The 20,422-nt window shown below is 57.8% G+C and overlaps 6 protein-coding genes across 7 annotated transcripts in view; 1 reads left to right on the plus strand and 5 right to left on the minus strand.

The window, feature by feature from the left end:
• The window catches only part of UBAP2 (ubiquitin associated protein 2), a 185,177-nt gene that overhangs the window by 129,574 nt on the left and 35,181 nt on the right, over positions 1 to 20,422 (plus strand). The gene's annotated exons all lie outside the window — the stretch shown is intronic.
• Positions 1,933 to 2,505, minus strand: LOC309585276 (interferon-like; the record flags this gene model as incomplete). Its single annotated transcript, XM_082301902.1, has 1 exon — positions 1,933 to 2,505. The coding sequence occupies one exon, from the start codon at positions 2,503 to 2,505 to the stop codon at positions 1,933 to 1,935; it is 573 nt and encodes a 190-aa protein (XP_082158028.1).
• LOC309585266 (interferon-like) lies at positions 5,982 to 6,554 on the minus strand (the record flags this gene model as incomplete). Its single annotated transcript, XM_082301891.1, has 1 exon — positions 5,982 to 6,554. One exon carries the CDS (start codon positions 6,552 to 6,554, stop codon positions 5,982 to 5,984), a length of 573 nt encoding a protein of 190 aa, XP_082158017.1.
• LOC309585267 (interferon-like) lies at positions 10,027 to 10,599 on the minus strand (the record flags this gene model as incomplete). The annotated part of the gene is made up of 1 exon (XM_082301892.1): positions 10,027 to 10,599. One exon carries the CDS (start codon positions 10,597 to 10,599, stop codon positions 10,027 to 10,029), a length of 573 nt encoding a protein of 190 aa, XP_082158018.1.
• Positions 14,068 to 14,640, minus strand: LOC309585268 (interferon-like; the record flags this gene model as incomplete). The annotated part of the gene is made up of 1 exon (XM_082301893.1): positions 14,068 to 14,640. One exon carries the CDS (start codon positions 14,638 to 14,640, stop codon positions 14,068 to 14,070), a length of 573 nt encoding a protein of 190 aa, XP_082158019.1.
• On the minus strand, positions 18,117 to 18,689 carry LOC309585269 (interferon-like; the record flags this gene model as incomplete). Its single annotated transcript, XM_082301894.1, has 1 exon — positions 18,117 to 18,689. One exon carries the CDS (start codon positions 18,687 to 18,689, stop codon positions 18,117 to 18,119), a length of 573 nt encoding a protein of 190 aa, XP_082158020.1.

Here is a 20,422-nt window from a genome sequence, read left to right on the forward strand (position 1 = left end):
GGACTCCGGCCACGTGGGAGGTTTCTGGAATGTGTCAGTGACAGCTCCCTTGCGCAAGTGACTGAGGAGCCAGCAAGGACAGAGGCCGTGTGCTCACCAGTAGGAGGAGCTGGTGGGGAATAGGATGCTCCAAGGCAGCCTTGGCTGCAGTGACCACGGGATGTTGGAGTAGGAGATCCTCGGGATAGTGAGCCGGTCACCCAGTGAACTCCCTGGCCCGGACTTGAGAGAGCAGACTTTGGGCTCTTCAAGGATGTGCTTGACAGGGTGCCAGATGATAGAGGCCTGGAGGACAGAGGGGCCCAAGAATGTGGCTGAGTTTCAAGGATCCCCTTCCTCCAAGCTGAGGAGTGATGCATTTGAAGCAGGGGGAACTGGTGCGAAAACGCCAGGAGGCATCCACGGATGGCTAGGGAGCTGCTGGGCAAACTGTGAGCAAAAAGAGAAAGTTTCAGGAAGCGGGAAGGAGGACAGGTGGCCTGAAAGGAACACAGGGAAAGGGTACGGTAAGCTAGAGACAAGGTTAGGCTTGCCAAGGCCCCTTTAGAATTGAGTCTGGCCAGGGCTGTCAAGGGTGGGAGGGCAGGCTTCGCTAGATCTCTTGCAAGCAAAAGAATGTTAGCGATAATGTGCGTAAGGAAAGGGGAGACGTGGCTGTCCTGGGCAAAGAGAACGCTGAGGTTCTCAGCAACGTCTGTGCGTCCCTCTTCAGTGCGAGTGCTCCAGCCACACTGCCCGAGTTGCAGAAGGCAAATGCAGGGAGCCCTGCGTGAAGAATGAAGAGCCCAAGGCCACTGTAGGAGAGGATGAGGTTTGAGACCATCTTAGGAACCTGAACATGTGCAAGTCCGTGGGACATGAAGAGATTCATTAGCGGGTCCTTAGGGAACTGTCAGATGGAGTTGCTAGGCCACCCTGGATCATATTTGAAAAATGGTGTCCTGTCAGCTGAAGTCCCTGATACCTGTGGAGGAGGGGAAGTATAGCCCTTGCTTTTAAAACGGGGAGAGCAGAAGAGCACGGGAATACGAAGCGGTCGGTCTGACCTCCGTGCCAGGCAAGAGGATGGCACTGCTTCCGCTGGAACCTCAGCGGAGGCGTCTGGAAAGCAAAGAGGTGATAGGTAACAGGCAGCGTGGCTTTCCAAAGGGGAAAGTTGCCATTCCTGGCAATTTTGGTAACCATCTGTGGGTAGGGCTGCAGCGTTGGTGGATGGGGGCAGAGTGCGTGACCTGGTCTGCCTGGACTTGTGCAAAGTGTTTGACGCCGTCCCGCACAACGTCCTTCTCTCTAAGTCAGAGAGCCATGGATTGGATGGATGGATTGGATGGATGGATGGAGCACTCTGTGGATAAAGCAGATGAGCTGCAGTGGTGCTTTCCAGCCTTACCCTGTCTTTATTTTTGTGATTCTGTGGTGTTGGGCAAATGCTGGGAATGTTCTTCCAAAGAGGTTGCTGCACAAACCTGCTTGGGCAGGTGGCAGTGAGAAGAGTGGGTAGGGGCTGTGCGGAGCCCTTTCTGGAGCAGGGCTGGGAGTAGAGGAGTAGGTGTTGAGTAGAGGTGGCTTTCCGCCGGCCGAAAGGCTGGGTTTGCAGAGTTAGTGAGACGAGAGGCAGCGGCAAGTGTTTTGTCAGAGGTCTTTATTTTCAGTGGCATAAATAAGTGAATAAATAAGTGAATAAATAAATAAATAAATAAATAAATAGATGAATGAATAAGTAGAGAAAGTCCTTTGTCCAAATCGATGGGAGAGGCTGTATGAATGGAGGCGCAGCGGTAGCAGGCTGCGGGTGCCGTGCGGTTGTTGCAGCCGTGTCTGTTGTGCCAGGAGAGGGGAGGCGTGAGGCACGGGGTGGGTTTGGGGCGTCGGTGTGGGAGCGTGGCGGGAGGCACGTGGATGTGGGTCGGTGTGTGGGGGTGGGTGTTTGCGCTAGCGGCGCATGGTGCGGGTGAGGTTGTGGAGGTGCTGTAAAGAGGTGCGAGCTTCGAGGCGGACGTGGTCCCAGGCGCAGGCGCTGTGGTTGTGGGCGTGGAGGAAGAGGTGGATGTCCCTGAAGTACTTGTTGATGGTGAGCAGCGGGTTGCGTGGTCCTTTGAAGAGCGTGGCGTTGTCAGGGAGGCATTGCTCGAGGTGGTGGATGTAGTGCTGGAGTTTGTTGAGGAGGTCGTTGCGAGGCTGGCTGTGCCAGTGCTGGCGGGTGCTGTTGGTGCCGAGGTTGTGGAAGAGGTTCTGGAGGATGCGTAGGGCGGTGGCGGCGGCTTGGTGCGGGCGGAGGTTGCTGTGGAGCAGGGTGTCGGGGAAGAAGGGCGGCTCTTGGAGGTGGCAGGGCTGTGCGTAGCTGGGAGCCACGTCCTGGAGGAGGCGGAGTGTGTCGCCGGGGAAGGTGTCGTCGTGTGTCCAGAGCTGTTGGCAGGCGAGGGTGGTGGCGAGAGCCGTGAGGAGGAGCAGGAGTGCCGGGGCGGCGTGCGGCAGGCGCGGCTGTGGGGCGTTGGGCGCAGCCATGGTGGGTCTGTGGGTGCTGTGGGGTGGTGCTGGGCAGGAGGCTGGTGAGGCTCGGCGCTGGTGCTGGTGGTGGCTGTGCTTGGGGTGCTGCCGGCTGTGCGGCTTTGTATCGCGGCAGCTTTCCCTTCATCGCTTTCTGGTTGCTGGGAGTTTCCGCCCGTGGTTTCCAGTCTGGGCTGGTGGCTGTGGTGGTCTCGGGGCAGTGGTTTGTTGGGGTGTCCGTGGTTGGGGATTGTGGTGGCAGTGGGGTGGCAGTAGTGGGTGAGTGGGGTTATGAAAGCGCTGGGTCGGAGGCGTCGGGTCAGCTGTGTCAGGGAGGGTTGTTGGGTGTTCTTGGTCAGCTGCAGGGCCAGCTGCAAGACCTGTGCTGTGCAGCTGAAGTTTCTCTTTGTGCCCCAGCATCTTTTCCACCTGCAGTGCCCTGGTGGTGGCTGTGGTCACTTTTCCTTTCACTTTGTGGCTTGCCTTTATTTTCCTCTTAGGCAGTGTTTTCCTTTTGTGCTTGCAAGGGATGAGCAGTGACGTCAGTGGGCCGGGCCTGGGGATGCCCCTCTTGCAGCAAGGGCCCGGGGGCAGTGGCAGTGTACAAGGGCGTGTGTGTGGGTGTGAGCGTTGGAGGCCTGGAGGTGTTCTTGCATGGGGGGGGCCTCGCTGCAGTCTTGGAAGCTGAGGAGGCAGGGCAACAAGACATTAAAAAATAGGCTTGAGTGAAGAAGGATTAGGAAGAAAGGAGGAGCTTTGCTGCTGCTGTGTTGCTTGCTCTGTGTCTGTTGTCCCATGCGTTTGGCCCCAGAGTGAGGGCATGGTTGTGTTTTCCCTGCTTCGGTGGAGGAGGCAGGCAGAGAGCAAAATGAGACCGTGCCCCGTGCGGCAAAATGTGTTGTGTTTTGGGATTGCCGGAGCCCTGCCCCGGAGCAGTGGTGTCCTGTTCCGGGCTCTGTAGTCCATGGGAGGTGTGGAGGTCTTGGAGGGGCTGGCCGGCCCTGTAGACGCAGAGGGGACCGGAGCGCGTCACTTGTGAGAAAGGCTGAGGGAGCTGGGCCCGGCCCGTTCAAGCGAAGTAGAGAAGACTTGGCAGTAGTTTCAGATGCCTTTGCACAAACACACGTAATATGGGGAAGAACGAAGAGGGGTTGAGGGCGTAGGCATGCCTGCGTGGGCATGATCTCCCTGGCCTCGTGGAGACATTGTGGGATTGCTCCTATGAGTGGGGCATTGGATTGGAAGGTTTTAGACACTTGGGAAAAGAGGGTGTGGAGGCGAGGCGGGGTTTAGCTGTGTGTGTTTCGGTGAGCAAGTGGAAAGTATGGAAATGTTCCTGGGTTAGGACGAGGAGCCGTCGGAGAGCTTGTGGGTCCAGGTTAAGGGGCAACCAGAGACACGGGATGCTGGAGTGGCTGGGGTCCGGTACAGGCCCATCCAGCCGGGAGGATGGAGTGGACGAAGCCGCGTATAGCCGGATGGTAGTGGTTTTGCGTTTGCAAGCCCTGGGCCTCAGTGGGGTTTTGAACCACAGCGATATCTTTTGGAGAGGCAACGTGGCAGGACTCCGGCCACGTGGGAGGTTTCTGGAATGTGTCAGTGACAGCTCCCTTGCGCAAGTGACTGAGGAGCCAGCAAGGACAGAGGCCGTGTGCTCACCAGTAGGAGGAGCTGGTGGGGAATAGGATGCTCCAAGGCAGCCTTGGCTGCAGTGACCACGGGATGTTGGAGTAGGAGATCCTCGGGATAGTGAGCCGGTCACCCAGTGAACTCCCTGGCCCGGACTTGAGAGAGCAGACTTTGGGCTCTTCAAGGATGTGCTTGACAGGGTGCCAGATGATAGAGGCCTGGAGGACAGAGGGGCCCAAGAATGTGGCTGAGTTTCAAGGATCCCCTTCCTCCAAGCTGAGGAGTGATGCATTTGAAGCAGGGGGAACTGGTGCGAAAACGCCAGGAGGCATCCACGGATGGCTAGGGAGCTGCTGGGCAAACTGTGAGCAAAAAGAGAAAGTTTCAGGAAGCGGGAAGGAGGACAGGTGGCCTGAAAGGAACACAGGGAAAGGGTACGGTAAGCTAGAGACAAGGTTAGGCTTGCCAAGGCCCCTTTAGAATTGAGTCTGGCCAGGGCTGTCAAGGGTGGGAGGGCAGGCTTCGCTAGATCTCTTGCAAGCAAAAGAATGTTAGCGATAATGTGCGTAAGGAAAGGGGAGACGTGGCTGTCCTGGGCAAAGAGAACGCTGAGGTTCTCAGCAACGTCTGTGCGTCCCTCTTCAGTGCGAGTGCTCCAGCCACACTGCCCGAGTTGCAGAAGGCAAATGCAGGGAGCCCTGCGTGAAGAATGAAGAGCCCAAGGCCACTGTAGGAGAGGATGAGGTTTGAGACCATCTTAGGAACCTGAACATGTGCAAGTCCGTGGGACATGAAGAGATTCATTAGCGGGTCCTTAGGGAACTGTCAGATGGAGTTGCTAGGCCACCCTGGATCATATTTGAAAAATGGTGTCCTGTCAGCTGAAGTCCCTGATACCTGTGGAGGAGGGGAAGTATAGCCCTTGCTTTTAAAACGGGGAGAGCAGAAGAGCACGGGAATACGAAGCGGTCGGTCTGACCTCCGTGCCAGGCAAGAGGATGGCACTGCTTCCGCTGGAACCTCAGCGGAGGCGTCTGGAAAGCAAAGAGGTGATAGGTAACAGGCAGCGTGGCTTTCCAAAGGGGAAAGTTGCCATTCCTGGCAATTTTGGTAACCATCTGTGGGTAGGGCTGCAGCGTTGGTGGATGGGGGCAGAGTGCGTGACCTGGTCTGCCTGGACTTGTGCAAAGTGTTTGACGCCGTCCCGCACAACGTCCTTCTCTCTAAGTCAGAGAGCCATGGATTGGATGGATGGATTGGATGGATGGATGGAGCACTCTGTGGATAAAGCAGATGAGCTGCAGTGGTGCTTTCCAGCCTTACCCTGTCTTTATTTTTGTGATTCTGTGGTGTTGGGCAAATGCTGGGAATGTTCTTCCAAAGAGGTTGCTGCACAAACCTGCTTGGGCAGGTGGCAGTGAGAAGAGTGGGTAGGGGCTGTGCGGAGCCCTTTCTGGAGCAGGGCTGGGAGTAGAGGAGTAGGTGTTGAGTAGAGGTGGCTTTCCGCCGGCCGAAAGGCTGGGTTTGCAGAGTTAGTGAGACGAGAGGCAGCGGCAAGTGTTTTGTCAGAGGTCTTTATTTTCAGTGGCATAAATAAGTGAATAAATAAGTGAATAAATAAATAAATAAATAAATAAATAGATGAATGAATAAGTAGAGAAAGTCCTTTGTCCAAATCGATGGGAGAGGCTGTATGAATGGAGGCGCAGCGGTAGCAGGCTGCGGGTGCCGTGCGGTTGTTGCAGCCGTGTCTGTTGTGCCAGGAGAGGGGAGGCGTGAGGCACGGGGTGGGTTTGGGGCGTCGGTGTGGGAGCGTGGCGGGAGGCACGTGGATGTGGGTCGGTGTGTGGGGGTGGGTGTTTGCGCTAGCGGCGCATGGTGCGGGTGAGGTTGTGGAGGTGCTGTAAAGAGGTGCGAGCTTCGAGGCGGACGTGGTCCCAGGCGCAGGCGCTGTGGTTGTGGGCGTGGAGGAAGAGGTGGATGTCCCTGAAGTACTTGTTGATGGTGAGCAGCGGGTTGCGTGGTCCTTTGAAGAGCGTGGCGTTGTCAGGGAGGCATTGCTCGAGGTGGTGGATGTAGTGCTGGAGTTTGTTGAGGAGGTCGTTGCGAGGCTGGCTGTGCCAGTGCTGGCGGGTGCTGTTGGTGCCGAGGGTGTGGAAGAGGTTCTGGAGGATGCGTAGGGCGGTGGCGGCGGCTTGGTGCGGGCGGAGGTTGCTGTGGAGCAGGGTGTCGGGGAAGAAGGGCGGCTCTTGGAGGTGGCAGGGCTGTGCGTAGCTGGGAGCCACGTCCTGGAGGAGGCGGAGTGCGTCGCCGGGGAAGGTGTCGTCGTGTGTCCAGAGCTGTTGGCAGGCGAGGGTGGTGGCGAGAGCCGTGAGGAGGAGCAGGAGTGCCGGGGCGGCGTGCGGCAGGCGCGGCTGTGGGGCGTTGGGCGCAGCCATGGTGGGTCTGTGGGTGCTGTGGGGTGGTGCTGGGCAGGAGGCTGGTGAGGCTCGGCGCTGGTGCTGGTGGTGGCTGTGCTTGGGGTGCTGCCGGCTGTGCGGCTTTGTATCGCGGCAGCTTTCCCTTCATCGCTTTCTGGTTGCTGGGAGTTTCCGCCCGTGGTTTCCAGTCTGGGCTGGTGGCTGTGGTGGTCTCGGGGCAGTGGTTTGTTGGGGTGTCCGTGGTTGGGGATTGTGGTGGCAGTGGGGTGGCAGTAGTGGGTGAGTGGGGTTATGAAAGCGCTGGGTCGGAGGCGTCGGGTCAGCTGTGTCAGGGAGGGTTGTTGGGTGTTCTTGGTCAGCTGCAGGGCCAGCTGCAAGGCCTGTGCTGTGCAGCTGAAGTTTCTCTTTGTGCCCCAGCATCTTTTCCACCTGCAGTGCCCTGGTGGTGGCTGTGGTCACTTTTCCTTTCACTTTGTGGCTTGCCTTTATTTTCCTCTTAGGCAGTGTTTTCCTTTTGTGCTTGCAAGGGATGAGCAGTGACGTCAGTGGGCCGGGCCTGGGGATGCCCCTCTTGCAGCAAGGGCCCGGGGGCAGTGGCAGTGTACAAGGGCGTGTGTGTGGGTGTGAGCGTTGGAGGCCTGGAGGTGTTCTTGCATGGGGGGGGCCTCGCTGCAGTCTTGGAAGCTGAGGAGGCAGGGCAACAAGACATTAAAAAATAGGCTTGAGTGAAGAAGGATTAGGAAGAAAGGAGGAGCTTTGCTGCTGCTGTGTTGCTTGCTCTGTGTCTGTTGTCCCATGCGTTTGGCCCCAGAGTGAGGGCATGGTTGTGTTTTCCCTGCTTCGGTGGAGGAGGCAGGCAGAGAGCAAAATGAGACCGTGCCCCGTGCGGCAAAATGTGTTGTGTTTTGGGATTGCCGGAGCCCTGCCCCGGAGCAGTGGTGTCCTGTTCCGGGCTCTGTAGTCCATGGGAGGTGTGGAGGTCTTGGAGGGGCTGGCCGGCCCTGTAGACGCAGAGGGGACCGGAGCGCGTCACTTGTGAGAAAGGCTGAGGGAGCTGGGCCCGGCCCGTTCAAGCGAAGTAGAGAAGACTTGGCAGTAGTTTCAGATGCCTTTGCACAAACACACGTAATATGGGGAAGAACGAAGAGGGGTTGAGGGCGTAGGCATGCCTGCGTGGGCATGATCTCCCTGGCCTCGTGGAGACATTGTGGGATTGCTCCTATGAGTGGGGCATTGGATTGGAAGGTTTTAGACACTTGGGAAAAGAGGGTGTGGAGGCGAGGCGGGGTTTAGCTGTGTGCGTTTCGGTGAGCAAGTGGAAAGTATGGAAATGTTCCTGGGTTAGGACGAGGAGCCGTCGGAGAGCTTGTGGGTCCAGGTTAAGGGGCAACCAGAGACACGGGATGCTGGAGTGGCTGGGGTCCGGTACAGGCCCATCCAGCCGGGAGGATGGAGTGGACGAAGCCGCGTATAGCCGGATGGTAGTGGTTTTGCGTTTGCAAGCCCTGGGCCTCAGTGGGGTTTTGAACCACAGCGATATCTTTTGGAGAGGCAACGTGGCAGGACTCCGGCCACGTGGGAGGTTTCTGGAATGTGTCAGTGACAGCTCCCTTGCGCAAGTGACTGAGGAGCCAGCAAGGACAGAGGCCGTGTGCTCACCAGTAGGAGGAGCTGGTGGGGAATAGGATGCTCCAAGGCAGCCTTGGCTGCAGTGACCACGGGATGTTGGAGTAGGAGATCCTCGGGATAGTGAGCCGGTCACCCAGTGAACTCCCTGGCCCGGACTTGAGAGAGCAGACTTTGGGCTCTTCAAGGATGTGCTTGACAGGGTGCCAGATGATAGAGGCCTGGAGGACAGAGGGGCCCAAGAATGTGGCTGAGTTTCAAGGATCCCCTTCCTCCAAGCTGAGGAGTGATGCATTTGAAGCAGGGGGAACTGGTGCGAAAACGCCAGGAGGCATCCACGGATGGCTAGGGAGCTGCTGGGCAAACTGTGAGCAAAAAGAGAAAGTTTCAGGAAGCGGGAAGGAGGACAGGTGGCCTGAAAGGAACACAGGGAAAGGGTACGGTAAGCTAGAGACAAGGTTAGGCTTGCCAAGGCCCCTTTAGAATTGAGTCTGGCCAGGGCTGTCAAGGGTGGGAGGGCAGGCTTCGCTAGATCTCTTGCAAGCAAAAGAATGTTAGCGATAATGTGCGTAAGGAAAGGGGAGACGTGGCTGTCCTGGGCAAAGAGAACGCTGAGGTTCTCAGCAACGTCTGTGCGTCCCTCTTCAGTGCGAGTGCTCCAGCCACACTGCCCGAGTTGCAGAAGGCAAATGCAGGGAGCCCTGCGTGAAGAATGAAGAGCCCAAGGCCACTGTAGGAGAGGATGAGGTTTGAGACCATCTTAGGAACCTGAACATGTGCAAGTCCGTGGGACATGAAGAGATTCATTAGCGGGTCCTTAGGGAACTGTCAGATGGAGTTGCTAGGCCACCCTGGATCATATTTGAAAAATGGTGTCCTGTCAGCTGAAGTCCCTGATACCTGTGGAGGAGGGGAAGTATAGCCCTTGCTTTTAAAACGGGGAGAGCAGAAGAGCACGGGAATACGAAGCGGTCGGTCTGACCTCCGTGCCAGGCAAGAGGATGGCACTGCTTCCGCTGGAACCTCAGCGGAGGCGTCTGGAAAGCAAAGAGGTGATAGGTAACAGGCAGCGTGGCTTTCCAAAGGGGAAAGTTGCCATTCCTGGCAATTTTGGTAACCATCTGTGGGTAGGGCTGCAGCGTTGGTGGATGGGGGCAGAGTGCGTGACCTGGTCTGCCTGGACTTGTGCAAAGTGTTTGACGCCGTCCCGCACAACGTCCTTCTCTCTAAGTCAGAGAGCCATGGATTGGATGGATGGATTGGATGGATGGATGGAGCACTCTGTGGATAAAGCAGATGAGCTGCAGTGGTGCTATCCAGCCTTACCCTGTCTTTATTTTTGTGGTTCTGTGGTGTTGGGCAAATGCTGGGAATGTTCTTCCAAAGAGGTTGCTGCACAAACCTGCTTGGGCAGGTGGCAGTGAGAAGAGTGGGTAGGGGCTGTGCGGAGCCCTTTCTGGAGCAGGGCTGGGAGTAGAGGAGTAGGTGTTGAGTAGAGGTGGCTTTCCGCCGGCCGAAAGGCTGGGTTTGCAGAGTTAGTGAGACGAGAGGCAGCGGCAAGTGTTTTGTCAGAGGTCTTTATTTTCAGTGGCATAAATAAGTGAATAAATAAGTGAATAAATAAATAAATAAATAAATAAATAGATGAATAAGTAGAGAAAGTCCTTTGTCCAAATCGATGGGAGAGGCTGTATGAATGGAGGCGCAGCGGTAGCAGGCTGCGGGTGCCGTGCGGTTGTTGCAGCCGTGTCTGTTGTGCCAGGAGAGGGGAGGCGTGAGGCACGGGGTGGGTTTGGGGCGTCGGTGTGGGAGCGTGGCGGGAGGCACGTGGATGTGGGTCGGTGTGTGGGGGTGGGTGTTTGCGCTAGCGGCGCATGGTGCGGGTGAGGTTGTGGAGGTGCTGTAAAGAGGTGCGAGCTTCGAGGCGGACGTGGTCCCAGGCGCAGGCGCTGTGGTTGTGGGCGTGGAGGAAGAGGTGGATGTCCCTGAAGTACTTGTTGATGGTGAGCAGCGGGTTGCGTGGTCCTTTGAAGAGCGTGGCGTTGTCAGGGAGGCATTGCTCGAGGTGGTGGATGTAGTGCTGGAGTTTGTTGAGGAGGTCGTTGCGAGGCTGGCTGTGCCAGTGCTGGCGGGTGCTGTTGGTGCCGAGGGTGTGGAAGAGGTTCTGGAGGATGCGTAGGGCGGTGGCGGCGGCTTGGTGCGGGCGGAGGTTGCTGTGGAGCAGGGTGTCGGGGAAGAAGGGCGGCTCTTGGAGGTGGCAGGGCTGTGCGTAGCTGGGAGCCACGTCCTGGAGGAGGCGGAGTGCGTCGCCGGGGAAGGTGTCGTCGTGTGTCCAGAGCTGTTGGCAGGCGAGGGTGGTGGCGAGAGCCGTGAGGAGGAGCAGGAGTGCCGGGGCGGCGTGCGGCAGGCGCGGCTGTGGGGCGTTGGGCGCAGCCATGGTGGGTCTGTGGGTGCTGTGGGGTGGTGCTGGGCAGGAGGCTGGTGAGGCTCGGCGCTGGTGCTGGTGGTGGCTGTGCTTGGGGTGCTGCCGGCTGTGCGGCTTTGTATCGCGGCAGCTTTCCCTTCATCGCTTTCTGGTTGCTGGGAGTTTCCGCCCGTGGTTTCCAGTCTGGGCTGGTGGCTGTGGTGGTCTCGGGGCAGTGGTTTGTTGGGGTGTCCGTGGTTGGGGATTGTGGTGGCAGTGGGGTGGCAGTAGTGGGTGAGTGGGGTTATGAAAGCGCTGGGTCGGAGGCGTCGGGTCAGCTGTGTCAGGGAGGGTTGTTGGGTGTTCTTGGTCAGCTGCAGGGCCAGCTGCAAGGCCTGTGCTGTGCAGCTGAAGTTTCTCTTTGTGCCCCAGCATCTTTTCCACCTGCAGTGCCCTGGTGGTGGCTGTGGTCACTTTTCCTTTCACTTTGTGGCTTGCCTTTATTTTCCTCTTAGGCAGTGTTTTCCTTTTGTGCTTGCAAGGGATGAGCAGTGACGTCAGTGGGCCGGGCCTGGGGATGCCCCTCTTGCAGCAAGGGCCCGGGGGCAGTGGCAGTGTACAAGGGCGTGTGTGTGGGTGTGAGCGTTGGAGGCCTGGAGGTGTTCTTGCATGGGGGGGGCCTCGCTGCAGTCTTGGAAGCTGAGGAGGCAGGGCAACAAGACATTAAAAAATAGGCTTGAGTGAAGAAGGATTAGGAAGAAAGGAGGAGCTTTGCTGCTGCTGTGTTGCTTGCTCTGTGTCTGTTGTCCCATGCGTTTGGCCCCAGAGTGAGGGCATGGTTGTGTTTTCCCTGCTTCGGTGGAGGAGGCAGGCAGAGAGCAAAATGAGACCGTGCCCCGTGCGGCAAAATGTGTTGTGTTTTGGGATTGCCGGAGCCCTGCCCCGGAGCAGTGGTGTCCTGTTCCGGGCTCTGTAGTCCATGGGAGGTGTGGAGGTCTTGGAGGGGCTGGCCGGCCCTGTAGACGCAGAGGGGACCGGAGCGCGTCACTTGTGAGAAAGGCTGAGGGAGCTGGGCCCGGCCCGTTCAAGCGAAGTAGAGAAGACTTGGCAGTAGTTTCAGATGCCTTTGCACAAACACACGTAATATGGGGAAGAACGAAGAGGGGTTGAGGGCGTAGGCATGCCTGCGTGGGCATGATCTCCCTGGCCTCGTGGAGACATTGTGGGATTGCTCCTATGAGTGGGGCATTGGATTGGAAGGTTTTAGACACTTGGGAAAAGAGGGTGTGGAGGCGAGGCGGGGTTTAGCTGTGTGTGTTTCGGTGAGCAAGTGGAAAGTATGGAAATGTTCCTGGGTTAGGACGAGGAGCCGTCGGAGAGCTTGTGGGTCCAGGTTAAGGGGCAACCAGAGACACGGGATGCTGGAGTGGCTGGGGTCCGGTACAGGCCCATCCAGCCGGGAGGATGGAGTGGACGAAGCCGCGTATAGCCGGATGGTAGTGGTTTTGCGTTTGCAAGCCCTGGGCCTCAGTGGGGTTTTGAACCACAGCGATATCTTTTGGAGAGGCAACGTGGCAGGACTCCGGCCACGTGGGAGGTTTCTGGAATGTGTCAGTGACAGCTCCCTTGCGCAAGTGACTGAGGAGCCAGCAAGGACAGAGGCCGTGTGCTCACCAGTAGGAGGAGCTGGTGGGGAATAGGATGCTCCAAGGCAGCCTTGGCTGCAGTGACCACGGGATGTTGGAGTAGGAGATCCTCGGGATAGTGAGCCGGTCACCCAGTGAACTCCCTGGCCCGGACTTGAGAGAGCAGACTTTGGGCTCTTCAAGGATGTGCTTGACAGGGTGCCAGATGATAGAGGCCTGGAGGACAGAGGGGCCCAAGAATGTGGCTGAGTTTCAAGGATCCCCTTCCTCCAAGCTGAGGAGTGATGCATTTGAAGCAGGGGGAACTGGTGCGAAAACGCCAGGAGGCATCCACGGATGGCTAGGGAGCTGCTGGGCAAACTGTGAGCAAAAAGAGAAAGTTTCAGGAAGCGGGAAGGAGGACAGGTGGCCTGAAAGGAACACAGGGAAAGGGTACGGTAAGCTAGAGACAAGGTTAGGCTTGCCAAGGCCCCTTTAGAATTGAGTCTGGCCAGGGCTGTCAAGGGTGGGAGGGCAGGCTTCGCTAGATCTCTTGCAAGCAAAAGAATGTTAGCGATAATGTGCGTAAGGAAAGGGGAGACGTGGCTGTCCTGGGCAAAGAGAACGCTGAGGTTCTCAGCAACGTCTGTGCGTCCCTCTTCAGTGCGAGTGCTCCAGCCACACTGCCCGAGTTGCAGAAGGCAAATGCAGGGAGCCCTGCGTGAAGAATGAAGAGCCCAAGGCCACTGTAGGAGAGGATGAGGTTTGAGACCATCTTAGGAACCTGAACATGTGCAAGTCCGTGGGACATGAAGAGATTCATTAGCGGGTCCTTAGGGAACTGTCAGATGGAGTTGCTAGGCCACCCTGGATCATATTTGAAAAATGGTGTCCTGTCAGCTGAAGTCCCTGATACCTGTGGAGGAGGGGAAGTATAGCCCTTGCTTTTAAAACGGGGAGAGCAGAAGAGCACGGGAATACGAAGCGGTCGGTCTGACCTCCGTGCCAGGCAAGAGGATGGCACTGCTTCCGCTGGAACCTCAGCGGAGGCGTCTGGAAAGCAAAGAGGTGATAGGTAACAGGCAGCGTGGCTTTCCAAAGGGGAAAGTTGCCATTCCTGGCAATTTTGGTAACCATCTGTGGGTAGGGCTGCAGCGTTGGTGGATGGGGGCAGAGTGCGTGACCTGGTCTGCCTGGACTTGTGCAAAGTGTTTGACGCTGTCCCGCACAACGTCCTTCTCTCTAAGTCAGAGAGCCATGGATTGGATGGATGGATTGGATGGATGGATGGAGCACTCTGTGGATAAAGCAGATGAGCTGCAGTGGTGCTTTCCAGCCTTACCCTGTCTTTATTTTTGTGATTCTGTGGTGTTGGGCAAATGCTGGGAATGTTCTTCCAAAGAGGTTGCTGCACAAACCTGCTTGGGCAGGTGGCAGTGAGAAGAGTGGGTAGGGGCTGTGCGGAGCCCTTTCTGGAGCAGGGCTGGGAGTAGAGGAGTAGGTGTTGAGTAGAGGTGGCTTTCCGCCGGCCGAAAGGCTGGGTTTGCAGAGTTAGTGAGACGAGAGGCAGCGGCAAGTGTTTTGTCAGAGGTCTTTATTTTCAGTGGCATAAATAAGTGAATAAATAAGTGAATAAATAAATAAATAAATAAATAGATGAATAAGTAGAGAAAGTCCTTTGTCCAAATCGATGGGAGAGGCTGTATGAATGGAGGCGCAGCGGTAGCAGGCTGCGGGTGCCGTGCGGTTGTTGCAGCCGTGTCTGTTGTGCCAGGAGAGGGGAGGCGTGAGGCACGGGGTGGGTTTGGGGCGTCGGTGTGGGAGCGTGGCGGGAGGCACGTGGATGTGGGTCGGTGTGTGGGGGTGGGTGTTTGCGCTAGCGGCGCATGGTGCGGGTGAGGTTGTGGAGGTGCTGTAAAGAGGTGCGAGCTTCGAGGCGGACGTGGTCCCAGGCGCAGGCGCTGTGGTTGTGGGCGTGGAGGAAGAGGTGGATGTCCCTGAAGTACTTGTTGATGGTGAGCAGCGGGTTGCGTGGTCCTTTGAAGAGCGTGGCGTTGTCAGGGAGGCATTGCTCGAGGTGGTGGATGTAGTGCTGGAGTTTGTTGAGGAGGTCGTTGCGAGGCTGGCTGTGCCAGTGCTGGCGGGTGCTGTTGGTGCCGAGGGTGTGGAAGAGGTTCTGGAGGATGCGTAGGGCGGTGGCGGCGGCTTGGTGCGGGCGGAGGTTGCTGTGGAGCAGGGTGTCGGGGAAGAAGGGCGGCTCTTGGAGGTGGCAGGGCTGTGCGTAGCTGGGAGCCACGTCCTGGAGGAGGCGGAGTGCGTCGCCGGGGAAGGTGTCGTCGTGTGTCCAGAGCTGTTGGCAGGCGAGGGTGGTGGCGAGAGCCGTGAGGAGGAGCAGGAGTGCCGGGGCGGCGTGCGGCAGGCGCGGCTGTGGGGCGTTGGGCGCAGCCATGGTGGGTCTGTGGGTGCTGTGGGGTGGTGCTGGGCAGGAGGCTGGTGAGGCTCGGCGCTGGTGCTGGTGGTGGCTGTGCTTGGGGTGCTGCCGGCTGTGCGGCTTTGTATCGCGGCAGCTTTCCCTTCATCGCTTTCTGGTTGCTGGGAGTTTCCGCCCGTGGTTTCCAGTCTGGGCTGGTGGCTGTGGTGGTCTCGGGGCAGTGGTTTGTTGGGGTGTCCGTGGTTGGGGATTGTGGTGGCAGTGGGGTGGCAGTAGTGGGTGAGTGGGGTTATGAAAGCGCTGGGTCGGAGGCGTCGGGTCAGCTGTGTCAGGGAGGGTTGTTGGGTGTTCTTGGTCAGCTGCAGGGCCAGCTGCAAGGCCTGTGCTGTGCAGCTGAAGTTTCTCTTTGTGCCCCAGCATCTTTTCCACCTGCAGTGCCCTGGTGGTGGCTGTGGTCACTTTTCCTTTCACTTTGTGGCTTGCCTTTATTTTCCTCTTAGGCAGTGTTTTCCTTTTGTGCTTGCAAGGGATGAGCAGTGACGTCAGTGGGCCGGGCCTGGGGATGCCCCTCTTGCAGCAAGGGCCCGGGGGCAGTGGCAGTGTACAAGGGCGTGTGTGTGGGTGTGAGCGTTGGAGGCCTGGAGGTGTTCTTGCATGGGGGGGGCCTCGCTGCAGTCTTGGAAGCTGAGGAGGCAGGGCAACAAGACATTAAAAAATAGGCTTGAGTGAAGAAGGATTAGGAAGAAAGGAGGAGCTTTGCTGCTGCTGTGTTGCTTGCTCTGTGTCTGTTGTCCCATGCGTTTGGCCCCAGAGTGAGGGCATGGTTGTGTTTTCCCTGCTTCGGTGGAGGAGGCAGGCAGAGAGCAAAATGAGACCGTGCCCCGTGCGGCAAAATGTGTTGTGTTTTGGGATTGCCGGAGCCCTGCCCCGGAGCAGTGGTGTCCTGTTCCGGGCTCTGTAGTCCATGGGAGGTGTGGAGGTCTTGGAGGGGCTGGCCGGCCCTGTAGACGCAGAGGGGACCGGAGCGCGTCACTTGTGAGAAAGGCTGAGGGAGCTGGGCCCGGCCCGTTCAAGCGAAGTAGAGAAGACTTGGCAGTAGTTTCAGATGCCTTTGCACAAACACACGTAATATGGGGAAGAACGAAGAGGGGTTGAGGGCGTAGGCATGCCTGCGTGGGCATGATCTCCCTGGCCTCGTGGAGACATTGTGGGATTGCTCCTATGAGTGGGGCATTGGATTGGAAGGTTTTAGACACTTGGGAAAAGAGGGTGTGGAGGCGAGGCGGGGTTTAGCTGTGTGCGTTTCGGTGAGCAAGTGGAAAGTATGGAAATGTTCCTGGGTTAGGACGAGGAGCCGTCGGAGAGCTTGTGGGTCCAGGTTAAGGGGCAACCAGAGACACGGGATGCTGGAGTGGCTGGGGTCCGGTACAGGCCCATCCAGCCGGGAGGATGGAGTGGACGAAGCCGCGTATAGCCGGATGGTAGTGGTTTTGCGTTTGCAAGCCCTGGGCCTCAGTGGGGTTTTGAACCACAGCGATATCTTTTGGAGAGGCAACGTGGCAGGACTCCGGCCACGTGGGAGGTTTCTGGAATGTGTCAGTGACAGCTCCCTTGCGCAAGTGACTGAGGAGCCAGCAAGGACAGAGGCCGTGTGCTCACCAGTAGGAGGAGCTGGTGGGGAATAGGATGCTCCAAGGCAGCCTTGGCTGCAGTGACCACGGGATGTTGGAGTAGGAGATCCTCGGGATAGTGAGCCGGTCACCCAGTGAACTCCCTGGCCCGGACTTGAGAGAGCAGACTTTGGGCTCTTCAAGGATGTGCTTGACAGGGTGCCAGATGATAGAGGCCTGGAGGACAGAGGGGCCCAAGAATGTGGCTGAGTTTCAAGGATCCCCTTCCTCCAAGCTGAGGAGTGATGCATTTGAAGCAGGGGGAACTGGTGCGAAAACGCCAGGAGGCATCCACGGATGGCTAGGGAGCTGCTGGGCAAACTGTGAGCAAAAAGAGAAAGTTTCAGGAAGCGGGAAGGAGGACAGGTGGCCTGAAAGGAACACAGGGAAAGGGTACGGTAAGCTAGAGACAAGGTTAGGCTTGCCAAGGCCCCTTTAGAATTGAGTCTGGCCAGGGCTGTCAAGGGTGGGAGGGCAGGCTTCGCTAGATCTCTTGCAAGCAAAAGAATGTTAGCGATAATGTGCGTAAGGAAAGGGGAGACGTGGCTGTCCTGGGCAAAGAGAACGCTGAGGTTCTCAGCAACGTCTGTGCGTCCCTCTTCAGTGCGAGTGCTCCAGCCACACTGCCCGAGTTGCAGAAGGCAAATGCAGGGAGCCCTGCGTGAAGAATGAAGAGCCCAAGGCCACTGTAGGAGAGGATGAGGTTTGAGACCATCTTAGGAACCTGAACATGTGCAAGTCCGTGGGACATGAAGAGATTCATTAGCGGGTCCTTAGGGAACTGTCAGATGGAGTTGCTAGGCCACCCTGGATCATATTTGAAAAATGGTGTCCTGTCAGCTGAAGTCCCTGATACCTGTGGAGGAGGGGAAGTATAGCCCTTGCTTTTAAAACGGGGAGAGCAGAAGAGCACGGGAATACGAAGCGGTCGGTCTGACCTCCGTGCCAGGCAAGAGGATGGCACTGCTTCCGCTGGAACCTCAGCGGAGGCGTCTGGAAAGCAAAGAGGTGATAGGTAACAGGCAGCGTGGCTTTCCAAAGGGGAAAGTTGCCATTCCTGGCAATTTTGGTAACCATCTGTGGGTAGGGCTGCAGCGTTGGTGGATGGGGGCAGAGTGCGTGACCTGGTCTGCCTGGACTTGTGCAAAGTGTTTGACGCCGTCCCGCACAACGTCCTTCTCTCTAAGTCAGAGAGCCATGGATTGGATGGATGGATTGGATGGATGGATGGAGCACTCTGTGGATAAAGCAGATGAGCTGCAGTGGTGCTTTCCAGCCTTACCCTGTCTTTATTTTTGTGATTCTGTGGTGTTGGGCAAATGCTGGGAATGTTCTTCCAAAGAGGTTGCTGCACAAACCTGCTTGGGCAGGTGGCAGTGAGAAGAGTGGGTAGGGGCTGTGCGGAGCCCTTTCTGGAGCAGGGCTGGGAGTAGAGGAGTAGGTGTTGAGTAGAGGTGGCTTTCCGCCGGCCGAAAGGCTGGGTTTGCAGAGTTAGTGAGACGAGAGGCAGCGGCAAGTGTTTTGTCAGAGGTCTTTATTTTCAGTGGCATAAATAAGTGAATAAATAAGTGAATAAATAAATAAATAAATAAATAAATAGATGAATGAATAAGTAGAGAAAGTCCTTTGTCCAAATCGATGGGAGAGGCTGTATGAATGGAGGCGCAGCGGTAGCAGGCTGCGGGTGCCGTGCGGTTGTTGCAGCCGTGTCTGTTGTGCCAGGAGAGGGGAGGCGTGAGGCACGGGGTGGGTTTGGGGCGTCGGTGTGGGAGCGTGGCGGGAGGCACGTGGATGTGGGTCGGTGTGTGGGGGTGGGTGTTTGCGCTAGCGGCGCATGGTGCGGGTGAGGTTGTGGAGGTGCTGTAAAGAGGTGCGAGCTTCGAGGCGGACGTGGTCCCAGGCGCAGGCGCTGTGGTTGTGGGCGTGGAGGAAGAGGTGGATGTCCCTGAAGTACTTGTTGATGGTGAGCAGCGGGTTGCGTGGTCCTTTGAAGAGCGTGGCGTTGTCAGGGAGGCATTGCTCGAGGTGGTGGATGTAGTGCTGGAGTTTGTTGAGGAGGTCGTTGCGAGGCTGGCTGTGCCAGTGCTGGCGGGTGCTGTTGGTGCCGAGGGTGTGGAAGAGGTTCTGGAGGATGCGTAGGGCGGTGGCGGCGGCTTGGTGCGGGCGGAGGTTGCTGTGGAGCAGGGTGTCGGGGAAGAAGGGCGGCTCTTGGAGGTGGCAGGGCTGTGCGTAGCTGGGAGCCACGTCCTGGAGGAGGCGGAGTGCGTCGCCGGGGAAGGTGTCGTCGTGTGTCCAGAGCTGTTGGCAGGCGAGGGTGGTGGCGAGAGCCGTGAGGAGGAGCAGGAGTGCCGGGGCGGCGTGCGGCAGGCGCGGCTGTGGGGCGTTGGGCGCAGCCATGGTGGGTCTGTGGGTGCTGTGGGGTGGTGCTGGGCAGGAGGCTGGTGAGGCTCGGCGCTGGTGCTGGTGGTGGCTGTGCTTGGGGTGCTGCCGGCTGTGCGGCTTTGTATCGCGGCAGCTTTCCCTTCATCGCTTTCTGGTTGCTGGGAGTTTCCGCCCGTGGTTTCCAGTCTGGGCTGGTGGCTGTGGTGGTCTCGGGGCAGTGGTTTGTTGGGGTGTCCGTGGTTGGGGATTGTGGTGGCAGTGGGGTGGCAGTAGTGGGTGAGTGGGGTTATGAAAGCGCTGGGTCGGAGGCGTCGGGTCAGCTGTGTCAGGGAGGGTTGTTGGGTGTTCTTGGTCAGCTGCAGGGCCAGCTGCAAGGCCTGTGCTGTGCAGCTGAAGTTTCTCTTTGTGCCCCAGCATCTTTTCCACCTGCAGTGCCCTGGTGGTGGCTGTGGTCACTTTTCCTTTCACTTTGTGGCTTGCCTTTATTTTCCTCTTAGGCAGTGTTTTCCTTTTGTGCTTGCAAGGGATGAGCAGTGACGTCAGTGGGCCGGGCCTGGGGATGCCCCTCTTGCAGCAAGGGCCCGGGGGCAGTGGCAGTGTACAAGGGCGTGTGTGTGGGTGTGAGCGTTGGAGGCCTGGAGGTGTTCTTGCATGGGGGGGGCCTCGCTGCAGTCTTGGAAGCTGAGGAGGCAGGGCAACAAGACATTAAAAAATAGGCTTGAGTGAAGAAGGATTAGGAAGAAAGGAGGAGCTTTGCTGCTGCTGTGTTGCTTGCTCTGTGTCTGTTGTCCCATGCGTTTGGCCCCAGAGTGAGGGCATGGTTGTGTTTTCCCTGCTTCGGTGGAGGAGGCAGGCAGAGAGCAAAATGAGACCGTGCCCCGTGCGGCAAAATGTGTTGTGTTTTGGGATTGCCGGAGCCCTGCCCCGGAGCAGTGGTGTCCTGTTCCGGGCTCTGTAGTCCATGGGAGGTGTGGAGGTCTTGGAGGGGCTGGCCGGCCCTGTAGACGCAGAGGGGACCGGAGCGCGTCACTTGTGAGAAAGGCTGAGGGAGCTGGGCCCGGCCCGTTCAAGCGAAGTAGAGAAGACTTGGCAGTAGTTTCAGATGCCTTTGCACAAACACACGTAATATGGGGAAGAACGAAGAGGGGTTGAGGGCGTAGGCATGCCTGCGTGGGCATGATCTCCCTGGCCTCGTGGAGACATTGTGGGATTGCTCCTATGAGTGGGGCATTGGATTGGAAGGTTTTAGACACTTGGGAAAAGAGGGTGTGGAGGCGAGGCGGGGTTTAGCTGTGTGCGTTTCGGTGAGCAAGTGGAAAGTATGGAAATGTTCCTGGGTTAGGACGAGGAGCCGTCGGAGAGCTTGTGGGTCCAGGTTAAGGGGCAACCAGAGACACGGGATGCTGGAGTGGCTGGGGTCCGGTACAGGCCCATCCAGCCGGGAGGATGGAGTGGACGAAGCCGCGTATAGCCGGATGGTAGTGGTTTTGCGTTTGCAAGCCCTGGGCCTCAGTGGGGTTTTGAACCACAGCGATATCTTTTGGAGAGGCAACGTGGCAGGACTCCGGCCACGTGGGAGGTTTCTGGAATGTGTCAGTGACAGCTCCCTTGCGCAAGTGACTGAGGAGCCAGCAAGGACAGAGGCCGTGTGCTCACCAGTAGGAGGAGCTGGTGGGGAATAGGATGCTCCAAGGCAGCCTTGGCTGCAGTGACCACGGGATGTTGGAGTAGGAGATCCTCGGGATAGT

The sequence above is a fragment of the Coloeus monedula genome, assembly GCF_965178545.1.
Source record: "Coloeus monedula genome assembly, chromosome: Z".
NCBI lineage: Eukaryota > Metazoa > Chordata > Aves > Passeriformes > Corvidae > Coloeus > Coloeus monedula.